Consider the following 20,462-nt stretch of genomic DNA (forward strand, 5'->3'; position numbering starts at 1 on the left):
GAAAAGCACTTTTTTTACTCTGCATGTTCCGTATGATACCAATTTGATATTTCAAAATTGCATAAAGGTTTTACTGTGAAACTTTACATTTCAGGTTTGACATTCCTTCCCTGGGACAATATGATCCCTCCTCTCCTTCTAAGGGACATAGTTCACATCACTTTGGGCTAAGTAGTGATCACATGGGCAGTGAGTAAGAAAAAGTCTTGTATAGTAACATAAGACATTCATCTGGAGTTTATTTTAAGTACTATAATTATTACATTAGCATTAACAATAACTCATCTTAAAAAAGGAAGAAGAAGAAGAAGAAGAAGAAGAAGAAGAAGAGGAGGAGGAGGAGGAGGAGGAGGAGAGGAGGAGGAGGAGGAGGAGGAGGAAGAAGAGGAGGAGGAGGAGGAGGAGGAGGAGGAGGAGGAGGAGGAAGAAGAAGAAGAAGAAGAAGAAGAAGAAGAAGAAGAAGAAGAAGAAGAAGAAGAAGAAGAAGAAGAAGAAGAAGAAGAAGTAGTGGAGGAGGAGGAGGAAGAGGAGGAGGAGGAGGAGGAGGAGGAGGAAGAAGAAGAAGAAGAAGAAGAAGAAGAAGAAGAGGAGGAGGAGGAGGAAGAGAGGAGGAGGAGGAGAGGAGGAGGAGGAGGAGGAGGAAGAAGAAGAAGAAGAAGAAGAAAAGAAAGATTGGGAGGAAGAAGAAGGGAGAAGGAAGAGGAGGATGACAAGGAGGGAAGAGTATAGGAAGGAAGGAAGGAAGGAAGGAAGGAAGGAAGGAAGGAAGGAAGGAAGGAAGGAAAAGAAAAGGCAAAGGCAAATCAAGATTTCATTTCTTAAGGTGTGCTCCATTTCCTCCATTTTCCTAAGTTAAAGGGAAGAAAACAAAAGGATTTCAAATCTCCTGAGTCCAAATCTGTGACAGCCCTGTTTAAAACTATCCCGTGAAATTGGCTTTGGGGGAGACGCCCCCCCTACACCACTGGATCATTGAGCTCCTGCATCTTTCTAACAATCGTTCAGCTCGCTGGACGTCCACCAGACACAGCAGCTGGCTGGAGTCACCAGCCCAGACTTCTCTCACTGAATGTGGACGTGCAGGTGGAGAGGATAAAAGTAATTCCGGCTCAGCAGCCACGAACTTCTCCCACCTTCGCCTCACAAGTGCTCTGCATATGCCAGCACAGTCTGCATTGCCCCCTCCGCCCCCCTGACTCCCAGTGATGCCATCTTTCTTGGGTTCTTAGCATCTCCTGAGTACTTGGTGAGTTTTGCATTCTGATCACGTCCCTGGGTCTTGGAAAACTTAACCCAACTTTTCAAGAAGATGAGACTCTGCTGGAGGGGGGATCCTTAATTTTCTCCAACTACAACTAACAAAAATCAGACTTTTATTTACCAGAAACCCAAGCTCCCCGCGCCTGCCCGCAGGCACGCGGGATTCCCTCCTGGCTCCCCAAGTGCAAACCCTGGAGTCCTTTGCAGCCCCTCAGCCCGGGGCGGGGAGACGCTGTCAGCGAGCGCCTTACTGGGAGACGGAGGTCTGGGGGAGGCTGGTGCCAGCAGGAGGAGTAGGTAGGTGGGTGGCAGGGTCGGGTACCCCAACTTACAGCCCAGGGCGACCACCAGATAGCGTAGCAGCAGCAGGAGGAGGCGGTGACGGCTCCTCCTCGCCATCTTCCCGGGGCGCGAGCAGGCGGCTCCGCGCGGAGGTCGAGGGTCCTGGCGGCTGGAGCCGGGAGGCGGGTCCAGGGGCCCCCTTAACTTCTGGGGCGACGGAGGAGGAGAGAGCCGTGGGGAGGAGCTAGAGGAGGGGCAGGGAGGGTGTTGATAGGATGTCAGTTTCTCTTCCAGGGGCGCCTTCTCAGCTCGGTGCCAACAGGCAGGTCCTCCAGCCCTGGGATGGGGGGGCGGGGTCTGGCCAGATCTTTTTTAAGGGTGGAGGGTTTGGGGGGGAGGGCGTGAATGCGGGGCGAGGTGTCCGCGGGGTCCTAAGTGAGGGGCAGCTGCAGCCCGCAGCGGAAGGGAAAGCCCTGCCTGTCCCCCGCCCCCGCGCCGGGATTGATCGGCTTTTGTCTGGTCCCGCTCAGGGCTGCCAGCTGTCCCCGGGAGGCGCGCGGGGCGGGGGCGGGATGGGGGCGCCGTGGGGTGCGTGCGGAGGGGGAGTTCCGCCGGCCTTGCCCCGACTCTGTTCTCCACGATACAAAAGTTCTTTTTCAGTTTTCAGCGTAGGGCTGAAGATTTTTGGAAAATTTCGGCCCAAAGGATGAAACCGTGGGGGAAGCGCTCGAAGGAGATGGATGGGGTTCATGGTCTCCTCCTTGGAAGCTTTGGAGGGGGTAATCTTGACTCGTGCTGACAGTAAGGTCTCAGATTTTAGCAACAGCCTTGGCCTTTTCTCAGTCCAAGCGTTTTGCTCCTTGAGAGTTAAGGTGTGTTTTTGTGTTCTTTGCTTTTTTTCACATGTCAGAGTTGGAAGTTCATCTACTGGTGTGAAATATTTAACATGTTTCTTCCCAGTTACGTAACTGCTGCCCGTGGAGTTTTCCACATGTTAAAACTCTACAGCTGCCCTTTGTCAGGTCTATTTTTGGTTTACTGTGCTTTTAAAAGGGAAACCCATTATGAGTGCTCTGTTTTGTGCTTTAAAATTGACCCCCGCTTGTGTGGCACACCCTTACAAAAGGCTAAACAGGCGATTTTTATGTTTACTCCTATGGACCAAAAATGCCTGGTGCATTCAAGAGGACTGACAGATCTGGATAAGGGCCATTCCCAGGAGTAGAAATTTTTTATAAACCAGTTTTTTTAAAGGTAGAATAATGCATGAAGAATGCTGTACAGAAAGCAGTTGATTTGGTTGTGTACATATAAAGAATTTAGCCAGCTCAGTGCACAAAGGCTACGGGAGTTTAGATGTGCAGAGCTGTGAGGAATGAGACATCCCTGTTGTAGCCCTGGCGACAGTGATGACAGCTGAGTTCCTATGGGGAAAGCGGAGGTCCAAAGGACCCAGGAGGCTCTGAAAAGAAAGTCAAAAATGGCAAAATGTTGATGATCACAGTCCAGTAAAACAAGAAGGGGCACAAACTTAAGGGCAGGCATATGCCAGTTTCCTGGGCAGTTACAAGAAAGATTTAGAAGGTCATTAGTGTCCTTGTTTCCCCTCATTATTACTTAAACTATGTCCTTTTACTCCTTCCTAAAGATACATTTTAAAAAAGACATACTTAAAAAAAATTGTTCTGTGATATCCTTTGTGAGTAATTGACTCATTCATTTGTTTGCCATACAGCCAAGGAATTTGTCAAATGGCTACAATGTGTCACTGGAGGACAATAATGAACAAGACTGAGGCTTTGTTGCTAATAAACTCAGTCTGTTTTTGTTTTTGTTGTGAGATAGGGTCTTGCTATGCGTAGCCCAAGCTGGACTTAAACTCCTGATCCTCCTGCCTCAGTCTCCCAAGCACAAAACTCACAGAAGAGAGAGAGAGAGAATAAAAACAATTTATTTCATGTTTCTTAGTGGTAGAGTTAAAAATGTATATTTAATCACCCAACAAACTCCATAAGGGAGAAAATATCACTGCCACTTTACAGATGAGGAAACTGGCTGAAGAGCTAAATTGCTTGCCCACAGTCAAGGATAAGGGGTGGTCCCCTTGTTCGGGGTAGGATTAGGGCTTTCTTTGTTAGGCCTTAAAAAGTGGGTAACATTTTGAAAGGAAAGGAGTACAGGGCATTCTAGATAGTGCAAAGAGCAGGATCAAAAGCTGGGAGATGTAGAACTTACAGCTTGTTTAGGAAAAGCAAGGTTTTATAGCTCTAGACTTGAGTTCATGTGGGATTTGGGGGAGGATGATGGTTATGAGCTTTTTGAAGGCAATGGAATAGGATATGAAAAATTCACATTTTATTTCTAGCTGCTCCTCAGAATCTCCTGGAGATCCTTAAATATGATTCCATCCTTAAAATTATGTTAAAATTCTGAATTCCAGAAATTTCAAGGTCAGGGACACTTGTGAAGCTATATTTCTAACAAACGTTCTGGTTGATTCTGTTAAAATGAATCCATGACCTGGCTGGTATTTGAAGGCATGGAATGATTTTAAAAGCCAAAAGGAACCATGAGAATGAATCAGATCAATCAAGAAGAAAAGTAAATATTGTGAAATAAATTGAAAGAAAGAAATAATTGTAATAAGCCACAGAAGATGGAGAGAAAGAACATAAGAAATAGTAGTTAAGGGCTGATGGAGTGGCTCAGGCAGTAAGAATGTCTGCCCAGCAAGTGTGAGGCCCTGAGTTTGCATACACACACACACACTAGTTTAAAAAGTAAGGAAGAAACTGTGAGAGAAGCAGGAGCTACAAGTGTAGGGGTTTATAGTGCCTGATGCTAAAAAAAGCATTGAAGATTGTCTCCTGAATTTAGTAATGATAAGGGCATTGACTAGTTGGGCAATAGAGAGAGCAAGTCTTCAAAAATCTTGTAGGCAAAATATGTAGACTTGTGTTCTATACTTAATAAAGCAACCAATGCATGTGTTAAAGAAAAGTTATTCCTGACACTTGTTAAAGAAGGTAAGGCAGATTTTCTTCAAAGGGGGAGGCCATGGCAGTAAGTATAGGGGCCACTCTGCTGGGTCTTGTGGAGGAGGAGAGAAATTGGACTCAACTTTGACCCCAATAAGGACAGGTAGAGATTTTAAACCAAGGAGCAGGGTAGTGGGGCAGAGGATGGAAAACTGCTAAGAGGAAGCATGAAGGATAAGGGTTTTCTGGATAAAATGACTTAGCAGGATTATTGCTGAAGACAGGCCAGGGTGATATACTACTATCAATGGTGGTTAGATACCAAGGGCAGAGGATTTCTGATAAACTGACTTACAGTATTCTTGTGAAAGCTGGATTCTACCAGAAAAGAGAGAGAAGCCCAAGCCCAAGGTTGGGCCTAGTCAAGGAGAGGACTCAGAACAGCCTGAGTAAAGTTTTGCCTAAAGGAGAATCTTTATCAGATAAAAACACTGAAATGGTCAAAAATCATTAGGATGGTGAATTATTAGCAGCAGTTAACACTGCTTCACTAGTGAGTGGATAAATGGTTAGGAGTTGGTTTCATTAATGTTCTTCGTATAAGAATCTCTATACCAGAAAGTATGAGACAGCTTGTAGGGAGGAATGCGAATACCATGGAAGCTCATTTAAACTCTGTTCTGTTCTCCATGATCATACTCACCCCACCCCCACCTGCACAGTCATTTTCACTTTGACTCTATGGATAGTTTTTTCAGGTAAACATAATTGGGGATTTAGTATTTTGGGACACCTTATATTTTTTATTCTCACCCACTCTAATTCTGAATGCAGTTGAGGTGTGGAGACACATTTCTTAAAACAAGCAATGAAAGAAAGGGCTGGGTTTAAATTGAGTGACTTCTCACAACATCTCAGATTTGGTGTTTCTGTGTTAGATGGGTTATTTTTCCTCATGAGTTGGAGAAGGTGCTGGAGAGTGTGCGTACACACTGCAATTTAGAGAAAAGAAAAAAGAGTCTTCCATTTTCAGAACCATGTAAATTTTCAGTTGTCTCACATATACATTTTCAAGTCCCATGGATAAAATTAAGGGTCATTAATGAGTTCCTCATTACTTAGCTCTGCTTATCTTTCATCATTATCTCCTCAGACCAATTTCTGGAATATGCCTGGTTTCAACATTCTATCCTTTGTGACCATAGATACACTCCTGTTTTTTCTACCTTGTTGTGATCTAGATGTTGAGTGTCCCTCAAAGATCCATATATAAATGCTTAGCCCCCAGGGTAGTGGTACTGGGAAGTGCTGTGAGCCTTTAGGATATGGGGCTTAGTGGAAGGCTTTTAGGTCATTGGGGGTAGCCCTCAAGGGAGCTGTGGGATCTCTTTCTCTCTCTTTCCCTTCCCCCTTCTCTCTTTTTCTCCTTCCTTCCATTCCTTCTCTCTCTCCCTCCCTCCCTTCCTCTTTCCCTCCCCCTTCTCCTTTTTCCTCCCTCCTTCTGTTCCTCCTTCTCTCTCTCTCCCTCTTCTTTCTCTCTCTCCCCCCTCCCTCCCTCCTGATTTGAGATATAATCACTACCTCCCTCCTTCTCTCCCTCCCTCCTTCCCTCCTGATTTGAGGTGTAATCACTCTCTCTCTCCCTCCCTCCCTCCTGATCTGAGATGTAATCACTACTCTAGACATACACTCCTGCCACTGCCATTCATACCATGAGGTGATGCCAAGGGGCAGCCACTAAGCCAGCACTATACTGTCTGGACTTTCAGCCTCAAAACCTATTAGCTAAATAAGTCTTTTATATTTACAGTTTAGCTGCTTCATGAATTCTATTGTAGTAATGTGAAACTAATGTATACTCCCACCTTCCTTTCCAGCCAAATAACACCTCTTTAGGGAAGCCCACAGTGTCTCAGGCATGAAGCTTCTGTTATTCTTCCAAAGTGACACCTTTCTTTAGGTACATTACAATACATTACTTGAAATGTAGTACCATGGGAGGAGGGTGGACAACTTACTAGCTTTACTTGGTTTTAATTATTATGACAAGCAGGAACATTCTTTCATGTTTTTTTTCTAAATTACTTAACATCACTGAGTTCTACTTTTCAATTAAGTAAATTTCACTAGCAATCAGTAAAGTGGGTATTAGTGATTTCTTTCTTTTTAAAAAAGCATATGTATATCAACTGAATAGTTTCATCACTAAAGGATAATTATATAGGGCATTAGATGGTATGAAAATTATATTTAGTAGAATTTCCTTAAGGAAAGAATATTTGTCCATGTAAAATAAACAATGGACAGGCATCAACTGGTCGATAGGCATGGAATCATAACAATTACAACTTGGATAAAACTTAGAGATGATTTTCATCTCCTCTCCTTCCCAAGCATTCTCCTCTCCTTCATTTCACAGGTTAAAGTTAAATTACTTACTCAATTTAATACAGCAAGATAAAAAAGAGCCAAGCCTGTAATGAACACCAGTTATGTCTTTCCTACACAGCCCCCAAGTCAGCATATGATGGGAAAGGATTTGCCTGTTTGTATGTAACTTTATATGTACTTTATTTTCTTTCAGAGAACCTTTGCCTAGGACAGCTACTCTCTATAAGTGTCCATGAAGAAAGACAAGTAAGGTAGGAGCTCTTCATTGGATTGCAGGAGCTATGCAATTTAACTGAACATATCAGGTTAGAGGTGATACAATCCAGATGAGAGGATGCTGAAAGGATTTGGGATAGTCAGTGATTCTTCTATTTGGTACCTAATCTACAGAGCATTCCTAAAGATAATGATGACAGATTCCTCTGCTTGGGCTGAGGGGTAGCTGTGCATGTGGATGGACTTTGTAGAATTTGTGACTTTGGCAAAACTGAAATCAAAGCAGTTTCAGGAACTGAAATGCAATTTCAGTTCACTGGTATTAGAATATATTTCATCTCTTACTCTCTCACAGGTAGAGAATGAACTGTTTTGCACTGGCCACATATGAAGGCATTTCTTTGGTGATCTTGTTCTAAAAAAAACCCTCCAGCTTTGAAAGCAGCATAAATGGACTCTAAATGGTTTGACATAATCTGTTAAGTTCCCATGCCTCGAGAGCTAATGTCAACTCATGTACTTCTCAATTTGCACTACAAATTATGAACCTAGAGAGAAGATAATGGTGATGGTATCAATTAACATTTATTTAGTGTTACATGCTTGTCACTGTGAAAAGGACTTTTCAGGCATCATCTAGTAAACTTTGTTAGGAGGGACCATTATTATTTTTATCTTACAGATGGGGAAGCAAAGAGAAGTTAAGTCTCTGACCCAGAACCAGGCAATTAGAAAATAGTTGAATCAGATTTAAAGCTAGCTTTGTCTGACCTCAAGAGCCATATTCTTTACCACAAAGGTATCTGAAAAGATAGACTTCGGTGCAATGCATTTCTCCTGTCTTACAGGAAGTAGAAAAGGCTATCCTGAGTGTTGTCACTTGGTTCCTGTAATGACAATGTTATTTTCATGTTTTTGACACTTGATATTTTAAGTCCTTCCATTTGTACTGTCTCTTTAGATCTCTGCAACAGCCCAATGAGGGAGCTGGGGAAAGGTCTGCTGGTACATGCTGTAACAGCCTACACACCTAGTAAAGGTAAGGCTTTTCTGTACAAACAATATTCAGGATGCTCCAAGTGATCAACCTGACTATGAGGTAGCCCCGAGATGTGGGAAGCTTGTATTGAAAGTCTATCTAGACTATCTAGGGTTGAGTACTATCTCTGTGTAGTTTTTAAACAATATTCAGAGACTTTAGAAACCTACCCACATTTGTGGTTAGTGATTCAAAACCATCTGTCTCCAAAGACCTATTCATTTGCTTCAGTTAGCATCTGTGTTCTAATGACTCAGTCTATATCTCTCCAGCTTAGATTTTTCTCTTGCACTCCAAATCCACTTTCTCTGTTTTTAGAATATCTATACCTATATGTACCAGAGAAAATAATTAAAATTGGGCTAATTTCATCACCTACAAACCTCATCCCATTTTTCTCCACTTTTTTCCTCCTTCCATTTCTTCTACTCTTTCCATGTGAAATGAGCAATTATAAAAGGCCAGCCACTGTGCTAATGGGGCCACAATTATATGCTTTAATGGATAATGTCTATCTTACAGAGATGTGCATGGGGAAGACAGACAAATCAAGCAAAGAATGAACCCTGGAAAGCTATTTATAAAAGATTTGGGCTGGAAGTGGTGGTTTATGCCTGTTATTCCAGCACTATGAGAGTCTGAGGCAGGAGGATCATGACTTCAAAGTTAGCCTGGGGCTATATGGTAAGACCCTGTCTCAAAAAAAAAAAAAAAAAAGGCAGGTGGTGGTGGTGGTGAGGGTTCCTGGTCAGGGAGGTTGGGGAGGCTTCTCTGAAATCTAAAGGAAATAGGAGAAGTCAGGTAGAAAGAAAGTTTATGAAAAGGGATAACCATGTAACTTTGTGACGAGCACTAAAGAAAGAGGGTGGGCAGGTAGATGCCATTCCTAACTCAATCAAACTCTACTATTACAAGTTCTCATGACTGCCTTCCTCTCTTGTACCACAGCTGGGGTTTTACACTACAAGATCACAATGGGTCATGAGTAATGGACTCTGGACTCCATGAAGTCAGGGTCTGTGTAATTGTTGGCTCATTATTTTATTCTCTTTTCTGACAAAGTGCTTATCAGTTAATAAATGCCCAATAAATATTTGGCTACTGGATGAATTCACAGATCCATGTATCTGTTATAAGAAGGTAACTGTAAGCTTTTTAACTAAACAATGTCTTTTTAAAGCCAATAGTACTTTTAAGGTTCAATATCTCTGTAAGGCAACCTCAATGTTAAGTGTTCTATATTCGTTATCTCCTTTGACTCTGTATATGATGGAACTAAGGGGTGAGGGAGGTCTAATAAATTGCTCAGATTACTAGCTGGCCAGTGGTAGACTATGACTGTAGTTCCAGGTCTGTCTGCATGTGAAGGATTTACTCCATAACTCTGCTGTGTTAGCTCTCCTTTTACAATTTTCTTTCCAAGTCAGTCACTCTACTATGACATTGGTCCTGATGGCACCAATAACTTATTTAAAATACAGTTTTATTTATTTTTATTTTTAATACTATTTTTAAAAGCTGTGATGTATAGCCTTATGTCTTTGTACCTTTGTCTATTTCTTCAGGGAATGTGGTACAAGTTTTAGTTGTTTTTCTGTTGTTATTACCTGAGTACCATAGGTAATTTATAAAGGTTTATTTAGCTCATGGTTTGAGAGGTTGAGAAGTCCAAGGTGGAGGAGCCAAATCTAGTGAGGCCTTGCTGCTGGGTCTCTGCTGAGTCCTGAGGTGACACAGGGTATTGTAACTAGAGAGTCACATACAAGAGAGAATCAAACTAGTTTTTTGTTTTGTTTTGTTTTATCCTCTTGTGTTGGGGATTGATCCTAGGGCTTCATATATGCTAGGCGAATATCTACCACTGAGCTATATCCCCAGCCCCAAACTGGCTTTTCTAATAGATCCACTCTGGAAATAACTCATTAATCCATTAATGCCTTAATCCATTAATCCATAAATGGATTAACACATTCACTAGGACAGAGACCTCATGACCTATTCATTTCTTAAAAGCTCTACTTTTCATACTTCACAATAGAGCTTAAATTTCAACCTGAGTTTTGGTGAGGGCATTCAAACTATAGCAGTGAGTTAAAAAAGATAGTTTTAAACATTGTTGATGCTATGGCCAAACTAAGAATGCTAATAGTTGCATTTTTGGTGGCTAATAAATTACTCTTCCCATTTGCTAAGAGAATATTTCTGCCAACAAACAAAAGCATGACTCAAAAACATCTTCTGCAGGTTAGGGGCATGGCTCAGCAGTAGAACACTTGCCTAGCATATTGCAAGACCCTGGGTTCAATACCCTGTGCTGGAAAAAAAAATAAACTTATAACATTATATTTCATTTAAAAAATCCTCTGTATTTTTGTAAATTTTTCTTGGAGTTAAAAAAACAAAGAAAAGATGGAATCCACTGTAGCCCTTTGTTGTGGACCTAGTCCTCAAGGTACTCTTTTGAAGTACAAAATTTAGTGTATATTTCAACTTAAGGCAGATAAATAGGAGTATATGTGGATTATGTATGATTTGTTTTGTGTTAGCTATGTATCTCTAACATATGTCCATAAACCTTTATATTTTTAGCAAATTTTTAATGCTGTTAGAGTTCTGTACCTAAAAGCAACTTTGCTTATCAGCATCTTAGTTGAATTCTTTTATCTTGAAAGATCTTTGGGAAGGGGTCAGAGAACATGCATAAAGTTCATCCGTCTTACTTCAGTGGAAATTGGATGCAGTAGACAAGGAACACAGTGAGGACTTTTCACTCCCAAAGACTTTGGGGGAGATTTTTTCCACTGTGTTCTTGGATCTGTCTCCTCTAAACCAGGTGGATGGTTTTAGTTTTTCTGGAATGCTCTTTTTGACGCTGATGAAAAGTAGCTGACTGGAATAGCAGCAGCAGATTAACATTTAGTTTCACAACTGGTAATGTTAAGTGACAATGTTCTGTCCACCCCACAAGCCAAGATTTTTGTTTCTTAGGAGAAATCTTTCTCATCATAGACTTTAGTTATTTTAAGACTTGCCTTGTGCCATGTAGAAATGACTGCCTTTATGAATTAGACCAGTTCTTGAAAGTCTTCTTTTTCCTGAAAGGGTAACATTATAAAGAAAGCCAGTCTGTTGATTCTTTGAAATACTAAGAATCATCACAGAGACAGATGTTCAAATGCTTGTCTGCTGGCTTGGAGCCAGTGGACACAATGATATGGAACAGGGAAGACTTTGAACATACCTTTGGGGTAGATGATGTTTAACAAGCAGGATGCAGGTTTAGACCCTGTGGCGGAAGTAGCCATTCTTATTCCTTCCTCAGACAGGAACTAAACATCCTGAAGTATTGAGAATCAAAGGTGAAGCTGGCAAAGTGGCTAGATGATAAGAGTGCCTGCCTAGCAAGCATGAGGGCCTGAGTTCAAACCCTAGTACTACAAGAGAGAGGAAAGAAGAGAAGAGAGGAGAAGAGAAGAGAAGAGAAGAAACCAAAGGTGATGATGTACTGGCTATTCCAGAAGCAATTTCTTTTTCTCTTGATACACTCTTAGATATGCCAATAAACAGCTCTGGAACTTTGGTTGTTACATGTAAAAAATGGGACTGATATATGGAATTTTAAGGACATTTTAAACAAAAAACTAGAACCTCATATTTAAGTCTTCAAATTCAGAAATGAAGAGTAACAAATTCTTCTCATAACAGAACCTTATTTTTATGCTAGAAAGTTGTCAATATGATAAATGACTTGTACAAAAGTACTACAGATTTTTTTCTCTTCTTAAGTAGTATGCAGTGTTTAAAATCACTTAATTTTATCCTAGGAAATTAAGAATGTTGGAAGAGGAAAGAGATACAGGGGGCTACCAAAAAGAGATGCCTTTGATTGCAACATATGAGTTAGGGTTTGTAAAATCATATGTTACTTTTCTTCTCTCTTCTGATCATTCTCTTATTATCACTTTTCTACATTCCCTTCCCTTCTTTCCATATTCAAAAGTACCAACACATTGGCAGAAATTCTTAATTAAGAAAATGCTATGGAGCTAGGTGTAGTGGTCTACACCTGTACTTCCAACACTTGGGAGGTGGAGGCAGGAGGATTGTCAGTTCAAGTCCAGCCTGGTCTATAAAATGAGACCCTGTCTCAAAAAACCAATGACTGGGGATATACCTCAATGGTAGAGTACTTGCTTACCATGTGCCAGGACCTGAGTTTGATACCCAGCACTGACAAAAAGAACCCCAAACCAAAAAACAACGTCTGACTCTTTCCAGAGCATTTTTCTTATTTTATTTTATTTATTTTATTTTTTATTATGTGCATACATTGTTTGGGTCATTTCTCCACCCTGCCCCCCTCCCCCACACTTCCCCCCTCCCCTCCTCAGTTTCAGGCAGGTCCCATTCTGCCCTTGTGACTGATTTTGTTGAAGAAAAGACATAAGCAGAATAAGAAAGACAAAGCATTTGTGCTAGTTGAGTTAAGGATAGCTGTACAGAAAGATTCCTACTATTGCTCTCATGTACCCATGTGTTATGTCCCATGTTGATTCAACTCTAACTGATCTTTACATTAGTTCCTGATCCCCTGCTAGTGATAACTTGTCGTATTAAGGTTTCTGTATTAGTTCCTCTGGAGTGGGGATATCAAACGCTTTCATGTTTTGGGTTTTCTGCCTATTCCTATATCTCCCGTATGTGCTCTCCCCTTTTCTTGTGATCTGAGTGCAACCACATTGCTGCATTTGTCCTAGATCTAAAGTCCACATATGAGGGAGAACATATGATTTTTGGTCTTCTGAGCCTGGCTGACCTCGCTCAGAATGATATTCTCCAGTTCCATCCATTTACCTGCAAATGATAAGATTTCATTTTTCTTTATGGCTGAGTAAAATTCCATTGTGTACAAGTACCACATTTTCTTGATCCATCCATCAGTAGTGGAGCATCTTGGTTGTTTCCATAACTTGGCTATTGTGAATAGTGCTGCAATAAACATGGGTGTGCAGGTGCCTCTGGAGTAACCTGCGTTGCATTCCTTTGGGTATATCCCTAAGAGTGGGATTGCTGGATCATATGGCAGATATATGTTTAGATTTTTAAGAAGCCTCCAAATTTTTTTCCAGAGTGGTTGCACCAGTTTGCATTCCCACCAACAGTGGATTAGGGTTCCTTTTTTTGCACATCCTTGCCAGCACTTCTTGTTGGTGGTGTTTTGGATGATGGCTATTCTAACAGGGGTGAGGTGAAATCTTAGTGTGGTTTTGATTTGCATTTCCTTTATGGCCAGAGATGGTGAGTATTTTTTTATGTGTTTTTTGGCCATTTGAATTTTTTTCTTTTGAAAAAGTTCTGTTTACTTCAGTTGCCCATTTCTTAATTGGTTCATTGATTTTAGGAGAGTTTACTTTCTTAAGTTCCCTGTATATTCTGGTTATCAGTCCCTTGTCTGATGTATAGCTGGAAAATATTTTCTCCCACTCTGTGAGTGGTCTTTTCAGTTTAGAGAGCATTTCTTTTGTTGTGCAGAAGCTTTTTAATTTTATGAAGTCCCATTTATTCATCCTTTCTCTTAGCTGCTGGGCTGCTGGGGTTCTATTGAGGAAGTCTTTGCCTATATCTATTTGCTCCAGAGTGTTTCCTGCTCCTTCCTATAGTAACTTCAGAGTTTCAGGTCTGATATTTAGGCCCTTGACCCATTTTGAGTTGATACTAGTTCAGGGTGATAGACATGGATCTAGTTTCAGTTTCTTGCAGACGGGTAACCACTTTTCCCAGCAACATTTGTTGAAGAGGCTGTCTTTTCTCCATTGTATATTTTTGGCACCTTTGTAAAAACTGAGGTGGGTGTAGTTGTGTGGGTTCATATGTGGGTCCTCTATTCTGTTCCACTGGTTTTCATGTCTGTTTTTGTGCCAGTACCATGCTGTTTTTATTGCTATTGCTTTGTAATATAGTTTGAAGTCGGGTATTGTGATACCTCCAGCATTGCTCTTTTTGCTGAATATTGCCTTGGCTATTCGCAGTCTCTTGTGTTTCCAACCGAACTTTAGGGTAGATTTTTCAATCCCCAGAGCATTTTTCAATGGATCTTTGGCTTTGGGACTAACTTTACCACAGCTTTTATTAATAGTTCAAGATTAAAGAGAACTTGTTTTCTGCTGTCAGAGCCTGTCTGAAAACACCAAGATATAGTCTTAGCTGTTCCTTGAAGTTATTCTAACAAGTTCAAGTTTTTTTCTTCACTTCCTCCTAATAGGAGAAAAAGTGATGGGGATAATAATGAGTTTTTGGTATTAGAAATGTCTTGTTTTAATTTCAGAAGTTTAGTTAAACTAATTTTTTATGTAAGAAAATATTTTAAAATGATATACACAGAAGAATGTGGCAAATTGGTAACTTCTGTGCCTTAGTTTGTTCAGACTGCTATAATGAAATACCATGAGCTGGGTATCTTAGAAGCAACAGATTTATTTCTCACAGTTGTAGGGGATGGGAAGTCCACAAACAGGGCATAGGCAGTTTTAGTGTCTGATGAGGGCCCACTTTCTAGTTCATATATGGCTCCTTCTCACAGCATTCTCAGCTCTTTGGGACCTCTTTTATAAGGGTTCTAGTCCCATTCTTGAGGATTCTACCCTTATGACCAATCACTTCCCATTGGCTCTACCCTCTAGTACTATCACACTGGGGATAAGGTTCAATATAGTTATGGGGACATGACATACAGATTACAGCGCTGGAATATATAAATGACATTCATTATGGTTTTTTCCCCTTATTTTCTGTATGGTTTAAATGTTTCATGTACATTAAAGATTAATGAAACCTCATCTTCATAAATAAGGAACCAAATGATACTGAATTAATAATTTTGTACCCTTCAACCTGATGCTAACTTGCTGGCTCTTCAAAATTGTGTAGCTGAAGTTCCCTGCAGAAGCTACATATATTTTAAAGATTGTACAGACTGTTGAATATTGGCTGAATAAAACATTGTGAGTGTAGAGAGATGGAATGTTACAGGTTGAGAGCCAAAATTACCTTGGGCTATCTTAGGCTGTTTAGTACCCATTTACTGTAACTTTTGTGTCTGGTCTAACATTCTCATGACTGTTAGGTAAAGTCTCAGAATGTATCACTAAGATTGGTAGATCTCCAGCCTCCACCAGCCTAAAGCTAAGAATACTCTAAGATAATATCTGAAACCTATAGGCTTTGTCTATCTAATACCCCCACCAATGCATTTGTTGCATGTATTGAGTATGACTTCTTTTTTTTTGGGTAGAAAGGTTCAGGTAACCTCTTTCACAGTAGAACATGTCACTGAGTAACTTGAATCTGTGTTCCTGGGCCACAGTTACTCATATATAGCTCAAAATAAATTCTTTTCTTTTCTATAGAGTTGTTACTTTATATCAACAAAAATTAAAATAAATACTCTTTACTATATTCCTGACTCTGTTTACTTGATTTAAGAGAAATGATCACTGTCAAAACAACTTTAATTTATAGAAGACTTTACAGAGGGTTGGAAAGCCCATTAATTTGGGGAAAAACAAATTGCAGTTCTTTGTTGTTTTTATCTGGCTCTCTGCAAGTAAGTCTAATCCCTTGGTTCTTGGGAGAGAAGAGCACAAAGAAGGAGTGGGAAGGCAGCTAACAATCTAGGTGATGGTGAGGTTGCTGACCCAAGGTCCAGATTGAACAGTAAGGAGATATTCAAATGAAATAAATGATAAGAGAAAAATTCTGAGGTCCTCAATTTAATCACAAGGTCAAAGATGGAGTGGAGGAGAGATAGGGGAGGTTAGTTAGTTAAAAAACTACAAGCAGAGAACAAAAGACTATTTCATATTCTTGAATATGTATCCTAAAACCTTATCTCAAATTCCGTGACATCCCCTAGGTGTGAGCACATACTCCTTACAACTCCAGCCAATCAAAAGGCAACAGTTACTTCTTGTTAAGGACTCTCCTTGGCAAAGCTTTCTCCTGTTTATAAAATCCTGTCCCTATAGTCATGTGGGCTCAATGTAAACAATTAATGTTTCCTTTCCCAAATTTTTATTTTCAAAAAACTCCCTTAGCTCTGGTCCAACTGCTACAGATCTTTGCTGCTGGTAGCTGTGGGAACTTTCCTCATCACCTGGTTTTCTTAGCTCCTGTAACAGCTATATAAACCCATTTATTTCTGAGGTCCTTAAGTCTCAGAGTTCCATTTTAACACAGAGTTAACTACAACCTCTTCAGGTTGTAACCTCTTCTGAAAATTACAAGCTGTAGGAAGGACAGAATTTGAGGAAAATTGCTCACTCTGTATTTTCTTAGTGTATGAAATCAGAATACTTATTCGAGACCAGATGTTCTCAATGTAGGCAATATTAGCACTGGCAATACAAAGTAACAACTGTGCTTTAAATGAGATATTTTATTCTGAGCCATATGAGTGATTATGGCATGGGAACACAGATTCAAGTTACTCTGAGTGATGGTTACAACTGTGGAAGAGGTAATGTGAACTTTTATAGTCACAGATAAAAGAAAAGTCATAAATCAATAAATTTACCAATTACATTGGTGAAAACATTAGGTAAGCAACCTGCAGAAAGGTGGGCAAATCTTTTATATTGGTTTTATTTGTTGTTATCTTTTTTTTTTTTTTTTGCAGGACTGGCACTTGAACTCAGGGCCTTCACCTTGAGCCATTCTACCAGCCCTATTTTTGTGAAGGGTTTTTTGAGATAGGGTCTTGCAAACTATTTGCCTAGGCTGGCTTCGAACTGCCATCCTCCTGATCTCTGCCTCCTGAGTAGCTAGGATTACAGGCTTGAGCCGCCTGTGCCTGGCTCAGTTGTTACCTTATAGCATTCTTAGCTTTAGGGTTGGTGGAGGCTAGAGATCAGTTAAGCTTAGTGATACTGTCTGAGAAGTTTACATAATAGTCATGAGGATGGTAGATCACATACAAAAATTTAGTTAATTGTCTACTAACGGGCCTAAGATAACCCAAGATAAATTTGACTCTGGACCTACAATTTCATCTCTCCACAATTATGATGTTTTCCTCAGGCAAGGTCAAGTAGTTTGTAGGATCTTTAATATAGGTGTAGCTTCTTCAGAAAACTTTATTTCAATTCCAGTCCCAAGAAAAAGAAAATTAATTTGTTAATTGTGAGAATAATTTACTCTTTTTATTTATACAGCAAATTTATGCATGAAGTATGTAAACAGATATAGATGGATGGATAGTTAGATAAGTAGAGATATCAATGTCACTGAAATGTCAGGGGAGGGAAGAGGAAGTAGCTCAGTGCTAGAGTGCTTCCCTAACTTGTGCAAGGCTCTGGATTGAGTCCATTGCATGATGACAAAATAAAAATAAAATTTTTTTTTAAAGTCATGATGACTGCGTAGGTGGGGTTATAGTGAGGAAAAGGTCAAGGAACGCTGCTCTAGACTACTATGAAATGTCATAAAACTGCTAGCCTGCTTAAAACTAAATAGTCAGTTACCAATGTTTGGCAGACCTGCTACATATCACCACCTAGATTCTCAAATTCTCCGTGACAAATAGAAATTCTTTTGTCAATTTCTGTAGATTGCAAAGGAAAGGGGTGAGAAGAATAGACCAAGATAATCAGAGATGATATCAACAGGAAAAATTAAACTACATTGAACATAAAGCACTAGAATTATAGATAAGCTGGAGTTGTAGGGGTTGTGGTGTGGCTTATTTGGTAGAGTACCTGCCTAGCAAGTGCAAGGTCTTGAGTTCAAACTCCAGTACACAAAAGACAAAAATAAAAACAAAACAAAAAACAAAACTGGAGTTGCAGAAGCCTCCCCTCTTTCAGTATGTGGTACTGTCCTCCACATGTCCCATCTGAGAGGAATAACTCTGCAGACTTGAGGAAACTGTTATGGGCTCCCCAATCCCAGGCAGTTGTCATGCATGACGGTGCTTATTCTCATCAGGGCCTCCTGTCCCCACTCTTTTTGTGCCTAATCCTATGATTACACACAAATCCCAGCAGGTCCCCAAAGGTGGAGTTCAAGTATGATCTATGAGGATGTACGCTACACTCCAAAAACTATTTGAGGTTTCTATTTATATGGATGGAAATATGGAAACATACAGGAATAGATGTTAAGGGTATAAAATACTTGTAGAAAGAACAGAAAGTTGGGTCAGGCCAAATCTGACATGGACTCATGTGGAAAAGAGTCTACATTTGATGTTATAGCTTAGGGAGTGCAAAGGTACTCTAACACATACAATCAAGCAACAGGTACATGAAAAATGCTCCATAAATAACACTCATCATCAGGAAGTTAACAAAACCACAGTGGGACATCACCTCATTCAAGTTAATAAATAATAAATGCTGGCAAGAATGCAGAGAAACAGGTATGAGAAATACCATATGATCCAACAGTCCTACTACTGAATACATATTAAAGGATATGAAATCGAGATATCTGCCTTCCCATGTTTATTGCAGCACTAGCCACAAAATCCAACATTTGGAATCAGCCTAAGTGTCTATCAACAGATGAACAGATAAACAAAATGTGACATATACAAAATGGAATACTATATAGCCATAAAAGGGTAAAATCCTATCATTTGCAACAACATGGATAGTCCTGGAGATCCTAAGTTAAGTGAAATAAGTCAGCCACAGAAAGACAAATATTTGCTCTATGACTTTGCTCATTTGAAATCTAGAAAAGCTGAGCACATAGAAGTCAAAGCTGGGGAGGGTAGGTGATAGGGATGAAGGAAAATCTTGTTAATGGCACAAAGGTCTGACATATTGTTACACAGAAAGGTGATTTAGAGAACAACATTGTATCATGTCAACCAAAATAACGACAGAAGAGGATTTTCAGGGTTCTCTTCTTATATAGAGAAATAATAAAAGTTTGGAATAATGATGATTATTCCAAATATTCTAAGTTGATCATAACAAAATGTATAAATGTGCCAAAACATCACACTGTATTCCATACAGATGTACAGTTATTATCTATCAATTTAAAAGTAAATTTAAAAAATAAATTGGTAAATAGAGAATAAATAAATAAGGCTGTACTGGTTTATTTGGTTGTTTGCCTGAAGCATGGATCAAAAAGTGGCCCTCTGAGTGAGTTGCAGATGGCCAATCTCCTTTGGCTTCATGTAGAGAAAGGGAATCAAGCACTTTGAGATTTTATAAATGCCACCCAGCACAATAATAAAAAAAAACAACCCAGGATTTAGGGAGATTGGAATATTAGAATAGATTTTTAACTTAAGACCGACTTACCCATACTGAGAAGATCTAGAAGATACACATTTTACCACAAGTGTGAAAATAAGCCTGCCTTAGCACTTTGAAGAGCTCTGTGACCACTCTTTTCTATAGCCAGAGCTTACAGTGAGAACTACAGTCACTGGATTGGGAAACCTAAAGGCAATGGGAATAACGGGGACACTGAGGGGTAGGGAATCAACCACCAATGGTCTGGCTGCATGATGAACAGCAGAGTAAAAGTGGCAATCACAGTGATCTGACTTGGGCAGACCTATGGTGTTGCTGACAGTGATGCTCCTGGAAATTAAATAGATAAGAATCCATCTAAATTTTTACTTGATTAGTATAAACAGAAAATTCCTAGGTCAAGTCACCAAATTCTAACATGAACTATAAAAATAGAGTCATGGTCCGTCAATCAATTCTCAGCCTTGACAGTTTACAAACCCACACCCTTTGAAAGAAGAGTAGCATAGGTCCACTTTATGGACCCCTATATAATACCAAAAATTTATATTGTTACTCTTTCTTCCAGCTCTCCCCCAAAAGACCTATGGCTTTTTATCAAAGGAACTGTGCAATAGGAAAAAAAAAAAGGAAATATTCAGACCTTTTTGGGAATAATGGACACTGGATGCTGGCTCTGCATGTGTAATTCCCCTGTGGCCCATCAGTTAGAGCAAGGGCTATGGTAGTCAGGTGATCCATAGAGTTCTACTCAAATCTATCTTGCATTGAGCCTAGTGGGTCTTCCAATCCACCCTATGGTTATTTCCCCAGTTCTAGAATGCAGAACTGGAATAGATATACCATGTAGCTGGAAGAACCCCCACATTGGTTCCCTGACCTTTGAAGTTAGGGCTTGGGAAAAGCCAAGTGGAAGCCACTAAAACTGCTTATAGTAAACCACAAGCAATACCACATTCCTGGGGGGATTATGGAGATTAGTGCCACCATCAGAGTTTGAAGAATTTGGGAGTGAGGATTCTCACC

General features: G+C 40.1%; 1 protein-coding gene and 1 long non-coding RNA gene across 2 annotated transcripts in view; one reads left to right on the forward strand and one right to left on the reverse strand.

The window, feature by feature from the left end:
- Jam2 (junctional adhesion molecule 2) overlaps positions 1–1,727 on the reverse strand; it is a 65,480-nt gene extending 63,753 nt beyond the window's left edge. The window contains exon 1 of the mRNA XM_020179436.2: positions 1,593–1,727. Coding sequence (XP_020035025.1) covers positions 1,593–1,659 — 67 coding nt within the window. The 5' untranslated portion in view covers positions 1,660–1,727. The remainder of the gene's footprint in view (positions 1–1,592) is intronic.
- A 56-nt stretch (positions 1,728–1,783) lies between these two features.
- Positions 1,784–12,498, forward strand: LOC141423211 (uncharacterized). The gene is made up of 5 exons (XR_012447900.1): positions 1,784–1,864; positions 7,105–7,162; positions 8,089–8,166; positions 8,689–8,850; positions 11,489–12,498. It is a non-coding gene; the product is annotated as an uncharacterized lncRNA (long non-coding RNA).
- The last annotated feature ends 7,964 nt before the right edge of the window (positions 12,499–20,462 follow it).

Source organism: Castor canadensis, chromosome 5 (genome assembly GCF_047511655.1).
Source record: "Castor canadensis chromosome 5, mCasCan1.hap1v2, whole genome shotgun sequence".
Lineage (NCBI taxonomy): Eukaryota > Metazoa > Chordata > Mammalia > Rodentia > Castoridae > Castor > Castor canadensis.